At 46.8% G+C, this 19,889-nt stretch overlaps 1 protein-coding gene across 10 annotated transcripts in view; it reads left to right on the plus strand.

The window, feature by feature from the left end:
* The first annotated feature begins 282 nt into the window (after positions 1 to 282).
* LOC138966370 (hydrocephalus-inducing protein homolog) overlaps positions 283 to 19,889 on the plus strand; it is a 244,873-nt gene continuing 225,266 nt past the window's right edge. For 4 of the 10 annotated variants that reach the window (XM_070338587.1, XM_070338596.1, XM_070338602.1 and 1 more), the window contains exons 1-10: positions 286 to 391; positions 2,135 to 2,276; positions 10,436 to 10,561; positions 10,946 to 11,065; positions 12,768 to 12,902; positions 13,315 to 13,514; positions 13,975 to 14,117; positions 14,535 to 14,736; positions 15,154 to 15,280; positions 16,548 to 16,757. In XM_070338587.1, coding sequence (XP_070194688.1) covers positions 2,136 to 2,276; positions 10,436 to 10,561; positions 10,946 to 11,065; positions 12,768 to 12,902; positions 13,315 to 13,514; positions 13,975 to 14,117; positions 14,535 to 14,736; positions 15,154 to 15,280; positions 16,548 to 16,757 — 1,404 coding nt within the window. In that variant the 5' untranslated portion in view covers positions 286 to 391; position 2,135. Of the gene's footprint in view, positions 392 to 2,134; positions 2,277 to 2,752; positions 2,774 to 10,435; positions 10,562 to 10,945; positions 11,066 to 12,767; positions 12,903 to 13,314; positions 13,515 to 13,974; positions 14,118 to 14,534; positions 14,737 to 15,153; positions 15,281 to 16,547; positions 16,758 to 19,889 lie in introns of those variants that run through there. The other 6 variants (XM_070338609.1, XM_070338625.1, XM_070338657.1 and 3 more) reach the window with 3 other exon arrangements.

The raw sequence follows: 19,889 nt of genomic DNA on the forward strand, positions 1-19,889 counted from the left end.
TTTTTTCCTTAGCACAGATAGTGGTTTGCACCGACTACATGGGCGCAACTGCACAACAAATGACGAAAGCAAAAACTGCGTAGCTCAGGGGTCTCTTTTTTTTTTCTTGTGATGAAATTACATATTTTTAGTCCTATTTGTTTTTGTGCTATAGTAATAACCGTTTATATTTGTAGTTGGAAAAATCAACTTAAACAGTGACCAAAATAGTTAACCTTCTGTGACACATTTTACAACCCTTTCATCTATTGGCTTACTCGTCAAAATGCACCAATGAGTACCATTGTTGCTTGAGGCCGTAGAAACTCCATAGTCCATAGTTACAGAGCTCTGCAAAATGGCGTTCAAAAACAAGCACCAACTGTTGGTTTAGTTGCTTGACATTTGCCAGGTAAATGTGAACGATAGTTCCGTTCTCTGCATTTATCTACCTGTTATTTCTATTTATTACTTTATGTGTTTAAATAAATGCTTATGCTTTTGATTGATTGGGCTTTTTGGTTAAAACTTTTGAGAGTGAAACACTGAAAGTTTATGTGCGCCAAAGAGCTAGACATAGGTATTTTATGATTTAGACTAGTGCGCAGACAATCGTAATTTCGTTCGTCTTTATCGAGTTATAGTCGTACTTTTCAAACGACCTGTTCACAGTTTGGTTCAACACTGAAAAAATCGGGTTGTATAAGACAACCAATTTTGAATGTACAATGGACAAAGCTTATCATAGGACAGGCATGTTTGGCAAGTTCACAGGTGTTTGGGATGAAACAAACAAAGCGATTTATAAACAGGCCAGCCTGATCAAACGATTTAATTTGCTTCAACTTGGGTGAGCTAGTAGATCAGGCTAAAAAAAAGTCACAGTGAATTTAATTGAGTTAGTGGATTATTGATATATATAGATATTCGATTTGAATTATGTAATCCAAAACAGATGCACTGCTAATGTTCCGAATCAAGAATAAACAAGAGGCGAAGCCTTCAAGGCTCACGTAAGAAATCGACAAACAGTAACACAAACTCAATCACTCCGTCACACATACACAGTAAGCATATAGACACAGTGCTAAGAGTGGGAGACGCTAGATCTACAAAATGAACACACACACACACACACACCGCGAGAGAGAAAGACTACAGGGAGGCATGACGTCATGATGCATTAATTGACGTCAAACACTTTTGACCGAGACCTAATCTTCTTATGCGAGCTTCCATAGACTCGGAAATGTTAAAGTTTCTACCACAGACATACATACATACATACGCACGCACAGACAGACAAAAGTTACGAGAACAAAGGCTACACTTCGTGAGCCAAAAAACCAAGAAAGGTTAGATAATTGGATTGTTTGATTCAGGACAAAACAAAACATTTACAGGAACTTCGATCTATTGGCATTTAAAGTGGACAAAGAAGAGACACAACTAAGGCCTAAAAAAAAAATAGGTGTGGTTACGGTAACCCGACCTACCCTATTTTTAGGGGCCAACCCTATAACTTTTTGTTACATTTGTCAAAAAAACACACACAAAAAACAAGAAAACGAGTGCAGAAAACGCAATGAAAGCGAAAGCGCCCGAGTCGCACACTTATTTCCCTGTCAAGTAATTTGTACACATTAGACAAAAAAGTTTTTAAAAAAAAAGTGATTGCCTACCTTCCTACCCTATTTTTTTTGGCTATGTTACCGTAACCACACCTATTTTTTTTTTTTTGCCTAACTAAAATAACTGATCCTATGCATGATTTACCTTAGAAAGTGATCGTGATCGTGACAGACTATATAGTTGAGTTAAAAGTTAATAGTTATGAACAAGTCTGAAAGTTTTTAGGTATGGTCTGTCGGTTCTGAAAGAAACTAGTTTTATTCCTGCATTCTAGATATTTTCATCATTAAATTTAAAACGGTTCCACTATTAACATAGCCTATATCTATTTGGTAAACATTGTTGTATCCATTTTTTCAAATGTTTCCTACTATTTGAATGGCTGAGAAAACAACAACAAAAACAGTGAGTGCATGAACAAGATACATCAAAGGTAGTTTACAAACTTAAGCTGTGTTTCATGATTTACTTTTTAGAACTGTGTATTGAAAGTTGAAGCAAATGCATGATTGTTTATTGACAGAATGCCGTTGGGACCATTCGGAGAGGTGGTGGGTACCACTGGTACCCTTGAAGCTCTCAGTGAGGATGCCCAGAATTACAACACTAAGGTTGTGGCTCCGCGCAACCCTAAACTTCTACGTGCCAATGAGGTCGTACATAAGGTGAGTGGGTTGTTGTTTATAAATTATGTATGCTTGTTATCAGGTGAAAAAACATTTCTATTATCGTGACTGTGCTGGACCGAATGTCATGCGTGTTTTTGTGTTAAACAGTAAATATATTAAAAATGTTTGTGTCATGAGTGCATCTGGCTGGGAGTGCAGTTTCTTTTAAATCTCTCTTGATAAATTATTTCAAGTCTCATGATGCATATACTGTATATATATATAGGTGTCATAAGTTGTTGTGGCAAACGATATTTATTAACATTATGTGTGGTTGAGTTTAGGTTTAAACTGCATTATTTATAAGAATACTGCTGTGATTATACATACTCAGAAACAGCTTTATGAGACAGATGTCAACGCAACTCAGTTCACAAAGACTATAACATTGTTCATTAACTTTTTGTCTTGCACAGAAGAAAGTGAAATATAAGAGAAAAGTTAATCCAGTACATGTACTGATTCGGAATCCTGACCTTCCAGTACCAACTCCGGTTTGATGGGTTTTTTATTCGTCTAGTTGCATGCAGTTATGAAATTTAACAGTTTTAAGCCAAATCAGCATTGTGTCATGTTCTTTTGTTAATGTTTTCATTGTGAATGATTTATTGTTTTTGTTCTATGTTTGTTTTATGAAACAGCCTGTGGTAAGCAATTATTTTGAGACTGCCTGCTGGATTTTCTCAGCTTAGATCCTTCTGTCATTGAATGATGTAGTGTGTTTATTCTAATATAGGGTGCTTCTTAATTGATGTGACTGTGAGAAGAAGTAGATACATTATTAAATGTTTCTCACCTAGTTTTACTTGTACACACACACACACACACACACACACACACACACACACACACACACACACACACACACACACACACACACACACATGCACACACACACACATGCACACACACTCATATTCATACACAGATACACATACTAGAATGCACACACAGACACTCTAGAATGAACACACACTCATGCACTCACATTCTCACACACAACATGCCCCATTTGAAGTACCTTCTTGAACATTCTCTATTAATACATGTAGAAATAATTAGCTTTGTACTTGTAGGCCAATCTGCAGATGTTCATTCAAGCAGTAACTGACAACTTGAATTCTTCATAGTTCCAGAAATGAATAGTGTTTCATTGGAATTTTCAAGAAAAAAAGCAAGATAGTTCTAATATGCCGCTTTAGTGAAAATCGGACATCGTTTCTTTTTGTGTTCACTTCATATTTGGTTAAAGCATGAAAAAATATAGGAACGTTTAATTGTGCATTTGCTTTTTGATTGAGAATTTTTGTATCCATGGTTTTTTTTCCCCCTGTATGTATAGTTCCATATGCTCAACCCTATTTAGTCCCCTACAACCATAAGAAAAGCCCTGCATAACTAAAGTAGATGAGCTTTTTTTTTGGACTCATATGCATTCAATTTCGATTTAAATTAAGCCATTGAAACTGTTCACATGTAATACATGCAATGTTTTGTGTGTAAAATAGCTGGAAATGTTTCAATTAAAGCTGCTGCCTGCAATTTGGGCGTTGCCAGCACATTTTCTGATTAAAAGAAAATGTTACCCCAAATTGATACACTACAAATGTAGTGTGTTGGCAAAATGCATTCATTACACACGCTTCGACAACAGCTTTGTTGGATTTCCCTTTTCTGTGTCGAGAAGGAGGGGAAGGAGTTGAGGTTATTGGTTGATTATACCTGAAGTCTATATATATACATGTTCATGTATATCATTTGTTGTAGTGCATGTACATGTACACCCAACATTTCTGCATGAAAAGACAAAGTGCATATTATACAATTATGCATGATCATTTCATAGACAAAGTTACTGAGCTTTACATAATTCAAAGACGTAAATGAAAGTGTACAGTTTTCCATAAATTTCAAAGCCCCAGAACCAATTCCAAAAATGTGAGTCTTTCCTTTCAATTAAAATCGAACATTTCAAAAGTAAATTTTCATTTGATTAATATACTTACCCAATTCTCATAAATGCATTGACTTTGATCTCACATGCTAGATGTCGAAAAACTACTCAAATTACCTGCCCTTGTAGGGTGGTAACCAAGCTAAAAAAGACGCCATAGCCGTTGCTATGGCCTGACCCAGCCTGGTTACCCACAATACCCCGCGCGCCACATGGGCGGCAGCATCCTGAAGAATCATTCGAGACTCTCAAAAAAAACCAGACAATTAAGTAGCGGGGATGGATGGGAGGGTATTAACTATGAGAATTGGGTAAGTATATTAATCAAATGAAAATTTACTTTTGAAATTTTCGATTAAATTACGTATTCTTACCCAATTCTCATAAATGCAGATTCCCCCTAAAGGTGGAGGGAACTTACTTATGTCCTAGAAAGAACTTGTCCTGCCGCGACTAAAGACGGCAATGCGTTAGCACCATCCAGCCGTGTGCAGGCAATATCCCGGAGGTAAAAGTTGATGAACACGTCATCCGACCTCCAATAGGCAGTTTGCATGACTTCATCAAGACGACCTGAACGCAACACTGCCAAGGACGACGCCCAGGCTCTGGATTCATGAACCCGTGCCGAAGCCAGAGGGAGGACTGACCACCCCCCCTTCTCACCAAGCCACCACTCATAGGCCTGCCTTATGAGAGTCGCTATCCATCTTGAAAGGGTCAATTTGGAAATGTCTTTACCACGTTTCGTGTTAAGAGATATGCAGAGGAGCTTCTGGTTCTTAGCTCTAACAAGCTTAGTGCGAGTCAAGTAGGCGTTCAAGACTCGAACCGGACAATTAGACAAATCAGGATCGTCCGGAGCGAGAATAGTCCCTAGAGGAAGAACATGAATAACCGGGGGAGCTTGACCCGGCTTCTGGTTCTTTGCCAGAAAATCTGGCCGAAAATGCAGAGAAACGGAACCGTTACGCTCAAACGACACGTCCTCCGGTAACCCTGAAAGCGCATCTATCTCACTGCCCCTGCGGGCTGTAGCCAGGAGCAAGAGGAACAAAGCCTTACGAGTAAGGTTAAGCAAACTGGAAGTCTGTAAAGGCTCAAACGCAGAGGACCGCAACAACTCCAAGACCAAAAATAAATCCCAAGCAGGAACAGGGGTCCGCCTCTTGGATTCCTTCAAAGAGGCCCCTCTGATGACGCCCGCGATCACACCATGAACGCTAATGGAGCGGCCAATCTGTTTCAGGGTAGCTGAGATAGCCGAACGCCTGACCCTCAGAGAAGAGGCCGAGCTGCCCCTAGTCGACAAAGAAGCATAAACCGAAGAAGTAGAGGACCTGTGTGCCTTCTGCACCAAGTCCAGTGTCAGATCAGAAGCACCTGATTTCTGTAACGCTGACCTCACAACCTCCAGCCGTGTAGGCAAAGGGCCTGCGGGGCATGGTGCGGGATGCCAGTCCTTAGTTGAACTAGATCTCCCCGAGCCAGATTTAGAGGAATGGGAGGTCCTTTGGCCAGACCTAACAGATCGGGGAACCAATGCTGTGCTGGCCACATGGGAGCTATCAGCAGAAGAGCAGGGCGCTCCATCTCGGCTTTCCGCACCACTCTGCCGAGCAGAGGAAAGGGGGAGAACGCATAGGCCTGAAGGCCTGTCCACGAGATCTCCAGGGCGTTGACTTGCCAAGCCTGCGTGTCCGGAAACGGGGACACAAAGATCGGCAGCCTTTTGGAAAATCTCGTGGCAAAGAGGTCTATCAATGGTTTGTCCACCTGCACCCACAAACGCTGAAGAGCATTGTGCGTGATGGTCCACTCTGTATGCAACACCTGAGAGGTCCTGCTGAGCGAGTCGGCCAGGGTATTGAGCTTGCCGGGGAGATATTTCGCTGAGATGTTGATTTGGTGCGAGTGGCACCAAATCAGTATCTCGCAAGCTCTGTCTGACAGGGGGCGCGAACGTGCTCCCCCCTGTTTGTTGACATAGGCTGCCACTGTGGTATTGTCGGTATGCAACCTGACATGCCTGCCCACAAGTAGATGGCGAAAAGCCTGCAGACTGAGAGCAACCGCTTCCAACTCCAGGCGATTGATGTGCCAAAGGAGTTGTGTTCCAGTCCAGAGCCCCGAGATTGTATGATTTCCGATGTGGGCTCCCCATCCGGACAGATAGGCGTCCGTGAAAAGATCTAAGTCTGGGGAAGGAAGAGCGATGAGAACCCCCTGAGCAATCCAATCTGAATCCAGCCAACGACTCGTCGTCTGACTGAACCAACCTTGGAGGGAGACAATCTTGTCCCAATCCTGAGAAGACGGGTCCCAAAGGGACTTGAGGGAAGACTGAAAGGGTCTCTTGAAAACCCTCCCCAAAGGAACCAACGTGGCCATTGATTCCATTTGGCCCAGGACAGAGGTCAAGACCCTCACCGAGGTCTGCTCCCCTGCCGCCAAGGCCGAAATGAGAGCCTGAAGTCGCTCTATTCTCTCCCGAGTAGGCTGAACCGTCCACGAGACCGTGTTGAACATCATGCCTAGGTAAACAAACCTCTGGGATGGGGTGAGTTCCGATTTTGCCTGATTGACTGAGAACCCCAGAAAAGAAGCCTGGTTTAACACGATCTGAGTGTGCAACTGGCACACTGCCTGACTCTGATTCAACACCAACCAGTCGTCGAGGTACGTCCTGAGACGAATACCTCTCTGTCTGATCAGCACACACAGCTGCCTGATCACCATAGTAAACACCCAAGGTGCCAGCGATAGGCCAGAGGGCAGAGCCCTGAACTGAAAAATCTGATGACCCCAGCGAAAGCGAAGCCACTTTCTGTCTGGGGTGCATGAGGACATGAAAGTAGGCGTCCGTCAAATCCACCGAGGTGGTCCAGTCGCCCGGGCGAAGGGCTTCCCTGACTGAGGCCGGGGTTTCCATACGGAATTTGATCTTTCTGAGGAACGTGTTGAGCAGGGAAAGATCCAGAACAGGCCTCCACCTGCCCGAAGCCTTGGGAACTACGAACAGCCGTCCATAGAACCCTGGGGAGGTGTGAATGACAATCTCCTCCACAGCCGCTTTGGCCAGCAGCGAATCGATCTCCGCCTGTAAAACAGACTTGGCCTCCGGACTGGCCGGGAAACGAAAGGGAGGAGGCTCCCTGGTTAAGGGGGTCTTGGCTTCCTCCCACAAAAGCCTGAAGCCCGACCGCACCACCCCTACTATCCACTGGCTGTGCACTGATGCCTGCCAATGAGATAGAGCCCTGGAGGGGCCCCCTGCCACAACAAGTGTGGGGGGTGAGGGGGTGGTGCGACCGGGAGCGCATCATTGGGGGTTGGGCTTACGAGCCCCCCCCCTGCCCTTTCCGAACGATGGCTTTTTCGGATAAGGGGCCCCCCGAGAGGGGGCCACCTTGTTCGCCTGTTCTTTCGGGCGTTGGGAACTGTGCTGCTTCTTGTTTTTGGACGAAGGATAAAACTGAGACTTCTGGGGGGGCTTTGCCGAAAACCCCGCCAAATGCCTGTCTCTAATGCCTCCTGCAGCTCCTTCTGCCGGGCATCAAGGGCCACCCTCCCCAGGAGGGAGCCTTCAACAAACGGGGACGACCGCAGAGAATCTATGGTAGACTGCTGAGAAAACCCAGCCTGAGAAAGCAGAAGATCACGCCGAGAAAAAACAGCGAGAGCATAGAGCTTTGAAGAAGAGCTCATTCTCTCAGAATTGACCATTGCCAGCGCTGAAAGCAGAGTGGAGACGTCCCTAGCCGAGGTGTCATCCCTGAACGAGAAAGGTTCGAGAGAAGCCGTGATAGCTCGTGTGAGCGCACGGAGGAGAGTTTCCGCAATAGACGCTAACTCTAGACCATACCTGCCCACCTCCTCCAGAGAGGAGAGAGAGTTATCACTGAGCGAGAGACTCGCTTTCCCTGTGGGTGGCTTAGGAAGAAGCAAGACCAGTTCCGGCGTAATCGGAAAAGTGGCCCTAGGAAGGGAGAATGTTTGAATCCGGTTTCTGAACTAACGGCGAAAAAGACGTGGCCTGCAAACCCGAGGCCAACCATGGGCCAATCGCAGGCGGCGCAGGCCCATATGTGCTTGCAGGAGAGGGAAGGGGGTAGGCGGGATTCCGCTACCCAGAGGTGCGGGTCTAGCCAAAAGCTGAGCCATGTGGTAAGAGATCGCAGGAGACTCAACAAATCTAAAAGATTGAGAATCAGACCGCGTAGGCCTAAAGTCATCAGAGGCGGATGGGGGAAGAGAGACCCCCTGGCCCGAATCCACCACCCCTTCTGGGAAATATTTGGCCGTAACCTCAGCTGCTTTTTGCATAGCGCGCCCGAAAGAAGCAGGCAAAGCTACACACTCTTCCTCCTCCTCGTCCGAGTCCCCCCCCCCCCCCCCACCCCCCCTCGTGTCTCGACACGAAGGAGGGGAGACAGGAGAGTAAGCTTGCTGAAAAGATTGTTGATCCCACTGTCCAGTGTGAGAGAGAACCGCGTGATCTACCCCTGCCTGCTGACCCCCATCGCTCACCTGCCCCGAGGAGGGAGGGGGGTGGGTAGCCAGCACCGAGCCCTGTTGGGAGGCAGGGTGAAAAGTAGCAGTAGGCAAAGCCAAGGCCGGCCCACTATAAGCCACCCGCTGTGCGAGAGCCGCGTCCCCGTGCATAGAGCCTGTCTGACTGGTCTGGGCCACGCCACGACCCGAGAGAGGAGGGGGGTGGCTCGTCACCGCAGAGAACCCCGCCTGAGGGGGGAAGGACGGGGTGAGGGACGCAGCCACAAAAGGCTGTCCCCACCCGTCCCCCTGCTGCAGCCCTGCAGCCACACCACTCCCGCAGGGGGGGGTTGGTTGGTTGCTGGCCGAGGCCAAATCCCGCTGGTAAGAAGGTAACGCTCTTGACTGAGGCAGCTGTCCCGCAGTTATCACCCGATACGGCCTGCGGGAAAGAGTGACCAACTGACACATCCCTTTGCCCAACCTGTGGCAAAGCAGAGGTATGTAACGTAGCCTGGGAAGGCCATACAACACCCCCGGGCTGTGTATGAGCAAAAGAAAAACCAGACGGGCGTGAACCCGAAGCCTGGTAGTGATCGGGTAGACCACACTCACCGTGCCCCCCCACTCCCCCTTGAAAAGGGGACTGCATGTCCAACAAAGCTGCGCTCGAGGCGAGGTAAGAGGACAGAGGCAGGCGAGGAGCCGACCCCCCCTCCAAAAGGAGAGGGTGCTCGCGACCAACCCCCACGCTACCCGAGGTAGAAGGGGTCGGACCGAGATGGCCAAGAGCACTCGACCAGTGCGAAGAAGAAGCAGAGAGGCCTTCCACCGCTGCCGAAGAGGCCGGTACCAAATGTGCCAGAGAGGAAGAATCCCCAACAGACGGGGGCAGTGCAAGCCCCGCCTCCCGTGACGCCAGCTGCTTAGTGATAAAAACACAAAGTTCATCCTTAAGCGAGTCTAGGGCCGAGGGCCCAGGCAAATTATCTTTATGAGGAGATGCGTGCTGAGGGGGAATGGGTACCAGAAAAGTAGTACTAGTACTGTTAGCAGGGTCTTCAACCCGCATAGCGGGTAGGTCAACCTCCTTCTTTTCTTTTGACTTTCCTTTACCTTTACCCTTTCTTACAGGGCTAAGAGCCAAGTCGTCTTCCTGCCTCGCACTGAGCTTGCTATCGGCCATAATGGCTTGACTAAGTCAACAAACAGTCACCCAGAAAAAAGATCTGCACGTGTCTGTTAAAGCAAGCAAAAAATACAATTACAAAACCAAAAAAGGAAAGGTCTCACCAAAACGGCGAACAGGTAAGGCCCCCCAAAAAAACAGCTAGTCCAACAGACAGGCCAGTAAGAGAAGGCCGTGAGAGTAGTAAATCTAAACACCTCTGACCCTGAGTAGTCGAAAGTTGAGAATGATTCTTCAGGATGCTGCCGCCCACGTGGCGCGCGGGGTATTGTGGGTAACCAGGCTGGGTCAGGCCATAGCAACGGCTATGGCGTCTTTTTTAGCTTGGTTACCACCCTACAAGGGCAGGTAATTTGAGTAGTTTTTCGACATCTAGCATGTGAGATCAAAGTCAATGCATTTATGAGAATTGGGTAAGAATATGTAATTTAATGGAGACTTCAGAATCCCATATCTGCATACATAGGGAGTTTTGAATTGTGCTTACTCTAACCTCTGCTTGATGTGCTGAATTCGCAGATGACGCCCAGCAAGTTTCTGTTTGACATGAAGCTGAGCACAGAACAGAAGCTGGCCAACACACACATCATGCGACTGCCGCGCAAAGTGGAGTTGCTGGACATGGGAGACACCTCTCTGCAAAAGGTCAGTCTATTTAATGTCTTAGAATCGTCATCTTGTTGACCATAGAAGATCATGGGGGTCTGCTAGCAAATGGTAGAGTACTGGACTTTTGACCCCAGGGTCACAGGTTCGAATTCATGCCGTGGATGAACACAGGTCAACTTTATATGATGACTCAAAGATGATATTGATGTTCCAACTCGGTGTCACTACTCGTGGCAGGTAAAAGACCTAATTGGTCATTTGCCAGAACTGCATGATGTGGCTGATTATACCTAACTAACCGTACACAAACTTTTGTGAGGGCACCTCTTATTGCTGCTAGCTTGAAAAATATGTGACAGTGGAAAGAAGCACATTGTTAGCTATCAGAATTTTAACTTCATTGATAATTCTCTGTTTCAGTTTTCCCAAGTGAACATTGACGAGCCACTGTGCCAACCATTTCCCTCTGAAGTGTACTTCCAGAACTTTGAGCCTTTTGAGACCTACCGGGTCCCTCTTGTTCTCAGGAACAATGACAAGGTATGTGCTGACATGTGTGAAAAAGAATGTAAATGTGCATGAAAGAAAAACTGCATGTGTGATGAAGCAAGAGAGAATGTGAACATACATATGTGTGAGAAAGAGAGACAGGGACACAGACAAAAATATGTATATGTGTGTAGAGGTTCGGAAAAGAAGGAATAATGTTCCGTTGTTCTTTTGTTTCTCTTCTCTTGATGTGTTACGGACTCATTCTGGACTCACTCTCTCAAGCACAACAGATGACATTGTGACAACAACAGCAGTAATACTGGCATGACGAACTTTATTTCTCTGTCTCTATATTATCTTCCCTCCTCCTCTCGCCAACCCGACAGAAGCCGGTGGCTACAAGCCACAACATACAATACAAACTACATCTCCTCAGTCAGTGGAGCCGAACAATGAACTGCCTCACTGAATGACTCTCTCCCTGACTCCTCTTTTTTTATGCTGGTACCGGAGGCTATTTATACTGCTCGCGCGGACTGCACTGCAAGCGGCTCACAGCAATTTCCAAAAGGGCCGTCTGGCACTGCCTGATAGCCAAATCTGTGTTTGTTTAGAATCTTTAACAGCTAATAACTTTACGGAAAATGCATGCATTTGCAATCGGTTTGTTGCTACAAAACCAGTGTGAAAGATACTTTTTAACTCATGTTACAAGATATAACTTTAGAAGTCCAGACCAAAAGATAATTATGATCAATTACTCAGAATGAATGACCGTTTGACGATCAAAACCCAGCAAAATAAAGATTGCTCAACTCGATCACTTCCTGCACCAAATACAATTCACTCCATTACAAGATGAACTCCTGAACTTTCCATACATGTGTCATACTTGTGGTAAAATGGAACTTATGACGAGTTATGTGACGTTAAACTTGATAAAGAAACACAGTTGCTAAAATGACGCGTGTGACGTCACGCGGTGAGACACCTGTCAAACCGAGGAAAACTTTGATTTGCTTGATCCAAACATTTATTAATGCACTTTAACTCAAAAAGTATCTTAAGGGAATAAGAAATGAAGTGCACTAAGTTAGATTTACGAAAAAGTTACCATTATGGAGATAATAGGGAAATTCCAGACGTCACCTACTTGGCGCTAAAAACTCACATAGCGTCGAAGGTTTGGGTCGAAGCTGATCGAACATTAAAGCAATTTAAGGACCAACAGGGCCTTAAAAAGTACTTAAGCACGAACATACAGCAACATAATATCTATATCCATGCATTATTAACATCTAAAAGTAATATAAAGCCTTGGATTGCATAAAATAGCAGTCAACCCAACCAATCTAAAAATAGATTTTATGCAAATAAAGATGGCCACCGCTCAGATGTAAACAAACTGTGTTTGAGCATGGCTGGTACACACCAGTACTTTTTGTTAACAAATAATGAATAGACACCTAACACAAACTGATCGGCAACAAAGACTAAACTGGACAATGACAACAGCTTACTCTATAGTTGGTGACTGGTCACCCTGTCACATGTGCATGCCTGTGTACAGTAGTGAAGGTTAGGCTTAGGCTTTGTGATACAAAATATTAATGTGTGTGTGTGTGCATGCTTGTGTGTGTATGTCTGTGTGATAGCGTGTGTGTGTGTGTGTGTGTGTGTGTGTTCACCATTTCAGCCCGTTTTTCTTCAGTGTCCCTCTACTAATTTGTTTGGACTTTTTACTTGACAGGTACCCCGCCTAGTGAAAGTGACACAGGCTGACTCGCCGTACTTCAACATCATCAGCCCTAATAATGTGGGCCACAAGGTTGGACCAGGCCTCCCCACCACCTTCTACATCGAGTTCATGCCTGACGAGAAGAAAGTAAGCAGAAATTCTGAAGGCATTTTTTATTTGTTGTTTGTTCTATGGTACTGGGCTGGTTTGGCTGTATCAATGGAACCTGTGCGGATTGTTTGCATCTTTAGGAATAGGAAGCTGTTGGTAAACTTGTTGATTCTCTTATGATAAACCATACAATTGTGGTGAAGTTAGATACTTTGGGTAGTTTTTTTCTTTCAAGACTTTTTAACCTTTTTTGATGTTATTCCTTACAGAATTTGCAAGGCAGAAACCCATGCCAAATTGTAGTGTCTCCTAAATGTGAAGCTATGTCAGAACGGCAGAGAATCATTTCTGAATAAAACAAGTTTATTGCACATTGCAGGCTTCATTGCAGTCTCTGATTGTGTGTACTTCACACTATGTTGATTGAGTGAGTGTTTTATTCTGACAGGATTACGAACATGAGCTGATCGGCATCACGGAGCGTGAGAAGTTTGTGATTCCTGTTCACGCCATTGGAGCAAGAGCCATCCTGGATTTCCCAGATGACATCCATTTTCCTGCCTGTGCCGTCAAGTACCCAAACTCCAGAACTCTGCTGATCCGTAACATCGGGAACCGTGAAGCCAAGTTCACTGTTCAGACTGAAAAGTATGCATTGCTTTACTGCTTTGCTGGCTAGTCTCTAGCTGTGTGTTTGAGTGAGTGTGTGCATGTATGTTTGAGAGAGAGAGAGAGAGAGAGATTGTGCGTGTGGGTGACGTGTGTGTGTACGTGTGACGTGTGTGTCTGGCGTGTGTGTCTGTGTGACATCTGTCTGTGTGTGTCTCTCTCTTATTTTGTGGATATATAGGTGTTTTACAGATGATTTATAGCACCAACACCATTTTAATCTCAATACTCTTGAATGAAAGAAAAAGTCTTCTTTGTTGAACACATGTTCCAGGTTTTTTGTTATGCTAATGTTCAACCAAACATGTTTGCTTACATGTATCAAGTTTTTGGTTTGCTTGGTTATTCTTGTCAGAATTTCGCCTATGAGAAATGAGAATTCTCTTATGTATTACATGTATGTTAACTTTGATTACTTTTTTTAATTTTTACCTAACAGGAATGACAAGGACCACAAGCCATTCACTGTGACACCAGAGATCGGAACACTGCCTGTCAACGAAAGTATGCAGGTCACCGTTGAGTTCAACCCCGCCCAGACCGGTGATCACCATAGCAACCTGGTCATCTCATACGATACAGGTAAGAACAAAGTTTTCACTGTTATGCAGGTGTTATAACTTCACATGAACAGTCTCAGTATGGGATTTCTTTCAACACATTTGAAAAGGCATGTTGGCTTGAACGGTTTTAGTGCAGCATGGTAAATGATGGACATCAGTATTTGTTCCTCCCACCCCCCTGCAGGTTGACAGTTTCTGGTCAGCTTAATTAACCTTTTGTTCAGATCTGAAAAACTCAATTTTTCTCAGAAAAGTTAAGTCAAATCTTCAAATTGCTTTTTCAAAACTGTGTCATTTTTTCTGCTGATTGTTTGCACATAGGTGGACGACAAGTCCAGTCTTCAGGAAGTAGTGAACTTTCAGCCTCTCTCTGTGAGACATGAGAGACTAGATCATTGATGCTTAATTACAACAGTTTTAACGATGTTGTTTACAGGAGAGACAGTGTACGTGAGCCTGTACGGAGCAGCCCATGACGCAAACGTACGACTGGACAAGAATTCTCTGTTTATGGAGAGCACCTACCTCTCCATGGCAACACAACGCACCATCACCATTAGCAACCGCTCTGACGTCATCGCCCACTTCCGCTGGACACAGTTTGCCACTCAGGAGGAGGAAGACCAACAGAAACTTCTGTAAGTGGGAGAAGTCCTCCTGCCGAGCCCCTGTTATTTGTTTTGTGTCTCTGTGTTTGCTTGTGTGTGAGTCTGACATTGTTCAGTCTTATACTTTTCTTCTGAAAGAATATTTGTTTATCTTGAGTGAGTGTGACACACATGAAAGTCTTATCGTACTCAAACTGTGTTTTGAGTTTGCGCTCTGTTTTAAGTAAAATGAAGCTTAATGCAAGCACTTGTAGTTGTTGTTGTTGTTGTTTATTGTGTTTGTCTTTACAGTAAACATGCATTGTTTGAAATTGCATGCTCACATTCTTTTTGGTTGGCTAGGCTTGACTCCGGGCATTAAAATGTAATGTTAGCGATCTTTAAACATTCAGCATGTGGCTTTTTTCTTATCATTATGTGTTGATCATCCAACGTTTGTGATTGCAGACAACAGATCGAGCTTGACCGAGAAGAGAACACGGACACAGACCGCTTTCTGGATGAGTGTGTACAGGACCCCACCTTGAGAGACAAGCTTGCCATCCTCGGCAGAACATTCCAGAACAGGAAAAGAGTAAGTGTCTTTGTCTCCTTTGTGGATCTTTTTAGTCTTATTGCACAGTAAAACACCGGTTTGAAGACCCTATGATAGAGTCCTTCATCTCTTTTAGAACCTTTTTTCCCGAAGATTTACTCTTTGTACAGTGTTTAGTTTTGTGTCAACTTTGCAACTCTCTCTCTCTCTCTCTCTCTCTCTCTCTCTCTCTCTCTCTCTCTCTCTCTCTCTCTCTCTCTCTCTCTCTCTCTCTCTCTCTCTGTCTCTCTCTATCTCTCTGTCTCTCTCTGTCTCTCTCTGTGTCTCTCTCTCTCTCTGTGTGTCTCTCTCTCTCTGTCTGTGTCTCTCTCTCTCTCTCTCTCTCTCTCTCTCTCTCTCTCTCTCTCTCTCTCTCTCTCTCTCTCTTTTACAACCATTTTTTTTACATTTAAAAACGTTTTTGACTCACATGCGAAGCAAAAGTGAGTCTATGTACTCACCCGAGTCGTCCGTCCGTCCGTCCGTCCGTCCGTCGGACGTCCGGAAAACTTTAACGTTGGATATTTCTTGGACACTATTCAGTCTATCAGTACCAAATTTGGCAAGATGGTGTATGATGACAAGGCCCCAAAAAATATACATAGCATCTTGACCTTGCTTCAAGGTCAAGGTCGCAGGGGCCATAAATGTTGCCTAAAAAACAGCTATTTTTCACATTTTTCCCATTTTCTCTGAAGTTTTTGAGATTCAATACCTCACCTATATATGATATATAGGGCAAAGTAAGCCCCATCTTTTGATACCAGTTTGGTTTACCTTGCTTCAAGGTCAAGGTCACAGGAGCTCTTCAAAGTTGGATTGTATACATATTTTGAAGTGACCTTGACCCTGAACTATGGAAGATAACTGTTTCAAACTTAAAAATTATGTGGGGCACATGTTATGCTTTCATCATGAGACACATTTGGTCACATATGATCAAGGTCAAGGTCACTTTGACCCTTATGAAATGTGACCAAAATAAGGTAGTGAACCACTAAAAGTGACCATATCTCATGGTAGAAAGAGCCAATAAGCACCATTGTACTTCCTATGTCTTGAATTAACAGCTTTGTGTTGCATGACCTTGGATGACCTTGACCTTGGGTCAAGGTCACATGTATTTTGGTAGGAAAAATGTGTAAAGCATGTGAGTCGTATGGGCTTTGCCCTTCTTGTTATTTTTATGGGGGATAAACACAGTGTCTGCATGCATACCCTGATTAAGGATAGTCTGAAATGTATATTTCTACCGTTCCCTCCTCAGGTGGTGGACAGGGACCCTATGCTGTTTGAAGACGACGTCATCAAGATTGAACCTGTGGAGGGAGACATCTGGCCTAACTCATCCTTTGAGGTCAGCGTCATCTTCAAGCCAAGGGAGGCCATCCAGTACACACGCACTGCCTTCTGTGACATCACAGGCCGCCAGAGTCGCCTGCCTTTGCGCATCCGTGGGGAAGGAGCTGGTCCTAAGGTTTGTAAACACTCTCTTTTTTGCAAGAATGGCGACTGATGAATGCAACGACGTTGCACTGGTGTGAACAATCTGAGGCATCTATAATGTTTGAGAGACTTCATACTCAGTGACAATGTACATTTTTATCTGTTTGAGCAGATAAATTGTACATTGTCAAGAGAATATTCCGTTACTTCAGAGAAGAACCACAAAGGATAGCAGGAACTGGTGCAGTTGTCAATATAACACTTACCTCGACAGTACTATTCTTGCACATTATCTATTATAGGCCGAAAAAATTGGACAAAACGCTGCGTGGGTACAATTATCTCCCATAACCATGCGCCACCGTGGATCCCAAGCACTGTCTGAGTGCTTCCCCCTTACAGGATGTAGGTGGCGCGTCCTCTTTCTTTTTTCGCGCGTGACAGTAGGCTGTGTTTCTGCTGCGCTCCCGGATTATTTTGGATTCTAGAGTCTTCTTTTCTGTGTGGATTACCACCTGTTGGATTTTTGTGTGTTATTCCACTTCTGGCTTGAGGCTACGTTGTTTTTCTTCCAACTTGTGCCTCCGTTGTTGTGTGGCGGACTCGGCGTGCCTACCGTCCTACTTCGTGGTGACCGGTCGTCTGCTTCTCGTTTCGCCTCATTCACTTGAGTATTGACCTAATTTTCTTTGAATTTTGTTAATTCTCGATTTTTTAAGGGTACGTACAGGGCGAGGTAGGATGTCTCGTCTTGTTTTGGGCTCTGGTTCTACGGAACCAGAGTCTGCCGGGGGCAACCCTTCTCCGGGCGCACAGCGTCATGTTTTGCGCACGGACAGGGGGACCTTTCGGCGCTCCGACTCTCCCTCCCCAAACGCTTTGCGTTTGCGGCGAGGGAGGGCGGAGAAAGCCTGTTTGAGCAAGCTCAATGCGAGCTTGCTCAAACAGGCTGGGCTTGAACCTGGGACTTCGGGCGGGGCTGCGCCGTCGAAGGTTCGGGGAAGGTCGAGGGGAAAGAAAAAGCGTCTTTCTCCTTCTCCTTCCGTGGAACACGCTTCCCCCCCTTCGACGCCGTTGTCCGGCCCTCAGTCTCAGGCTTCAGCTCCTCCCGGTTTCAAGCCTGGGGGGAAGGTTTCCTTCTCCTCCCTGGCTCGAATCCGGGGGCGGGTCGATTCCCAACCCTCTTTGGGGGTTGGTGAATCTGATCTAGGGGCTACGGGAGAGACTCAGGTTTCGACTTCTTTCTTTTCCGGTGCCTCTCCTGTGCCCTCCTCGGTTTCCACCGCTGTGGAAGCCAGGAGGGACACGGGTCCTCCTCTGAACTCCCTCGCTGGGTCGTCTACTGCTGTTTCGACAGTAGTCTCGGACTCATGGGGGGGGAGATCGGAGGAGATGACGGGGTCTATGAATTCCCTCCCCGCTGGGGTTGGGATGCGAATTGACCCCGTTCAGGGCGGTCCTGTGGGGGCAGGGGTTTCAGGCATCGTGCCTACGACCACTGCTACTACGGTTCCCTCTGACGTCCGTGTGACTGGTGGCTGTCCCTCCATGAAACGCTCCGGCCGACTAGTTACTGGACGTGGAGGTGTTCGACAGAACGTGGTACTTCTGTCGAATGGTCAGGGCGACGGGAACATTGTTTCTGTTGCTCAAACCGACACCTCCGACCGGACCGTCTTGACCCCACGCCATTCCTTAGCGTCTGGTGTTCGGGTGACGGATGGTCCGGACCAAGGGTCCGGAACGGTCCAGGCTTACGGGTCGGGATCGAACCGGACCCACGGGTCCCGACTGGACTTGACCTCCGGGTTTGGTCCGGACGGGACCCATGGTACGGGACCGTACCGGACCTTAGGGTCCGGTGCGGGACAGTACCTCTGGCCCTTGCCGGACCCCCGGACCTACGGGTCCGGATGGTACGGTACGGGACCAGTGGTCCGGTCGGGACCGGACCACCCGACCACCTCTGTTGGTCCGGGTGGTCTGGCACCGAACCGGGACACACCGGACCACCGGACCTACGGGTCCGGATGGTACGGTACGGGACCAGTGGTCCGGTCGGGACCGGACCACCCGACCACCTCTGTTGGTCCGGGTGGTCTGGCACCGAACCGGAACACACCGGACCACCGGACCTACGGGTCCGGATGGTACGGTGTTTCCACGTCCGGACCGAACCACCCGAACACTTTTGTGGGTACGGATGGTTCTGTGCCGAACGGGACCTCCGGATGGTACGGGACCGGACCGGACCACCGGACCGGACCGGACCACCGGAACACCGGACCACTCGACCGGACCGGACCGGACCACCGGAACACCGGACCACCCGACCGGACCGGATCGGCACCCCCGACCGGACCGGACCATTTCTTTTCTGATCAGACCCGATGGGTCCCTGTTCAGTCTATAAATGGCGGGGGTTCGTTGGCTGGACTGACCCAACAGTCGCAGGGTTTTTGTTGTTCTCTCCCTTCGGCTGCTGGAGACGTTTCGTCTTTGGGGCAGGGGTCTTCGCGGCCTCTTGCTTCAGTGGGCGTTTCGTCACAGTCTACTTCATCACTTTCGGCTCCTCCCCCTCAAGCTTCCTACACTCCTGCTGTTGAGGAGTTGTCGGGAAGTGAAGAGGAGAGTGAGTCAGAGGACGATGGGGAGGAGGATCAGGGTCGCCCTGAGGTTAACACTGATCCTCTACCCTTGCCGGTTTCTGATGGAACTTCCGAAGCTATGCTTCGTACTTTCCAACAGTACATGACAGACATCACGCGGCGTCTTGACGCCACGGATGCCTCTCTTAAGCGTCTGTCGTCTAGTGTTCCCAACCCTTCGGTTGACACACAGGACGTGGAGTCTGAGGACGAGAGGCAGGAGGCTCTCCCTCGCACAGCTAGAAGGACGTTTGAACAGTTTCAGGACGTCCTTCCCTCCGACGCCCTCTCGTCCTTGGAGTCCGCTTCGGCCCGGGCGCGGGAGGCACACGCCGCGTCTGCCGGCGGCTCGTTTTATGAACGATCCGGCCGCCAGCAATTCGCGTTCCACCCTAGTCTTAGTGCCACGGTGGAAGCGGCAGCACATCGCCTGAGGAGTACAGATTCACGTGCGAACGCGACCTATGTTCCTCGGGAGGACGCGGATTCAGTGCCGTGCTTTCCTTCGGGAGGCG

This window comes from Littorina saxatilis, linkage group LG1, assembly GCF_037325665.1.
Source record: "Littorina saxatilis isolate snail1 linkage group LG1, US_GU_Lsax_2.0, whole genome shotgun sequence".
NCBI classification, from domain to species: domain Eukaryota; kingdom Metazoa; phylum Mollusca; class Gastropoda; order Littorinimorpha; family Littorinidae; genus Littorina; species Littorina saxatilis.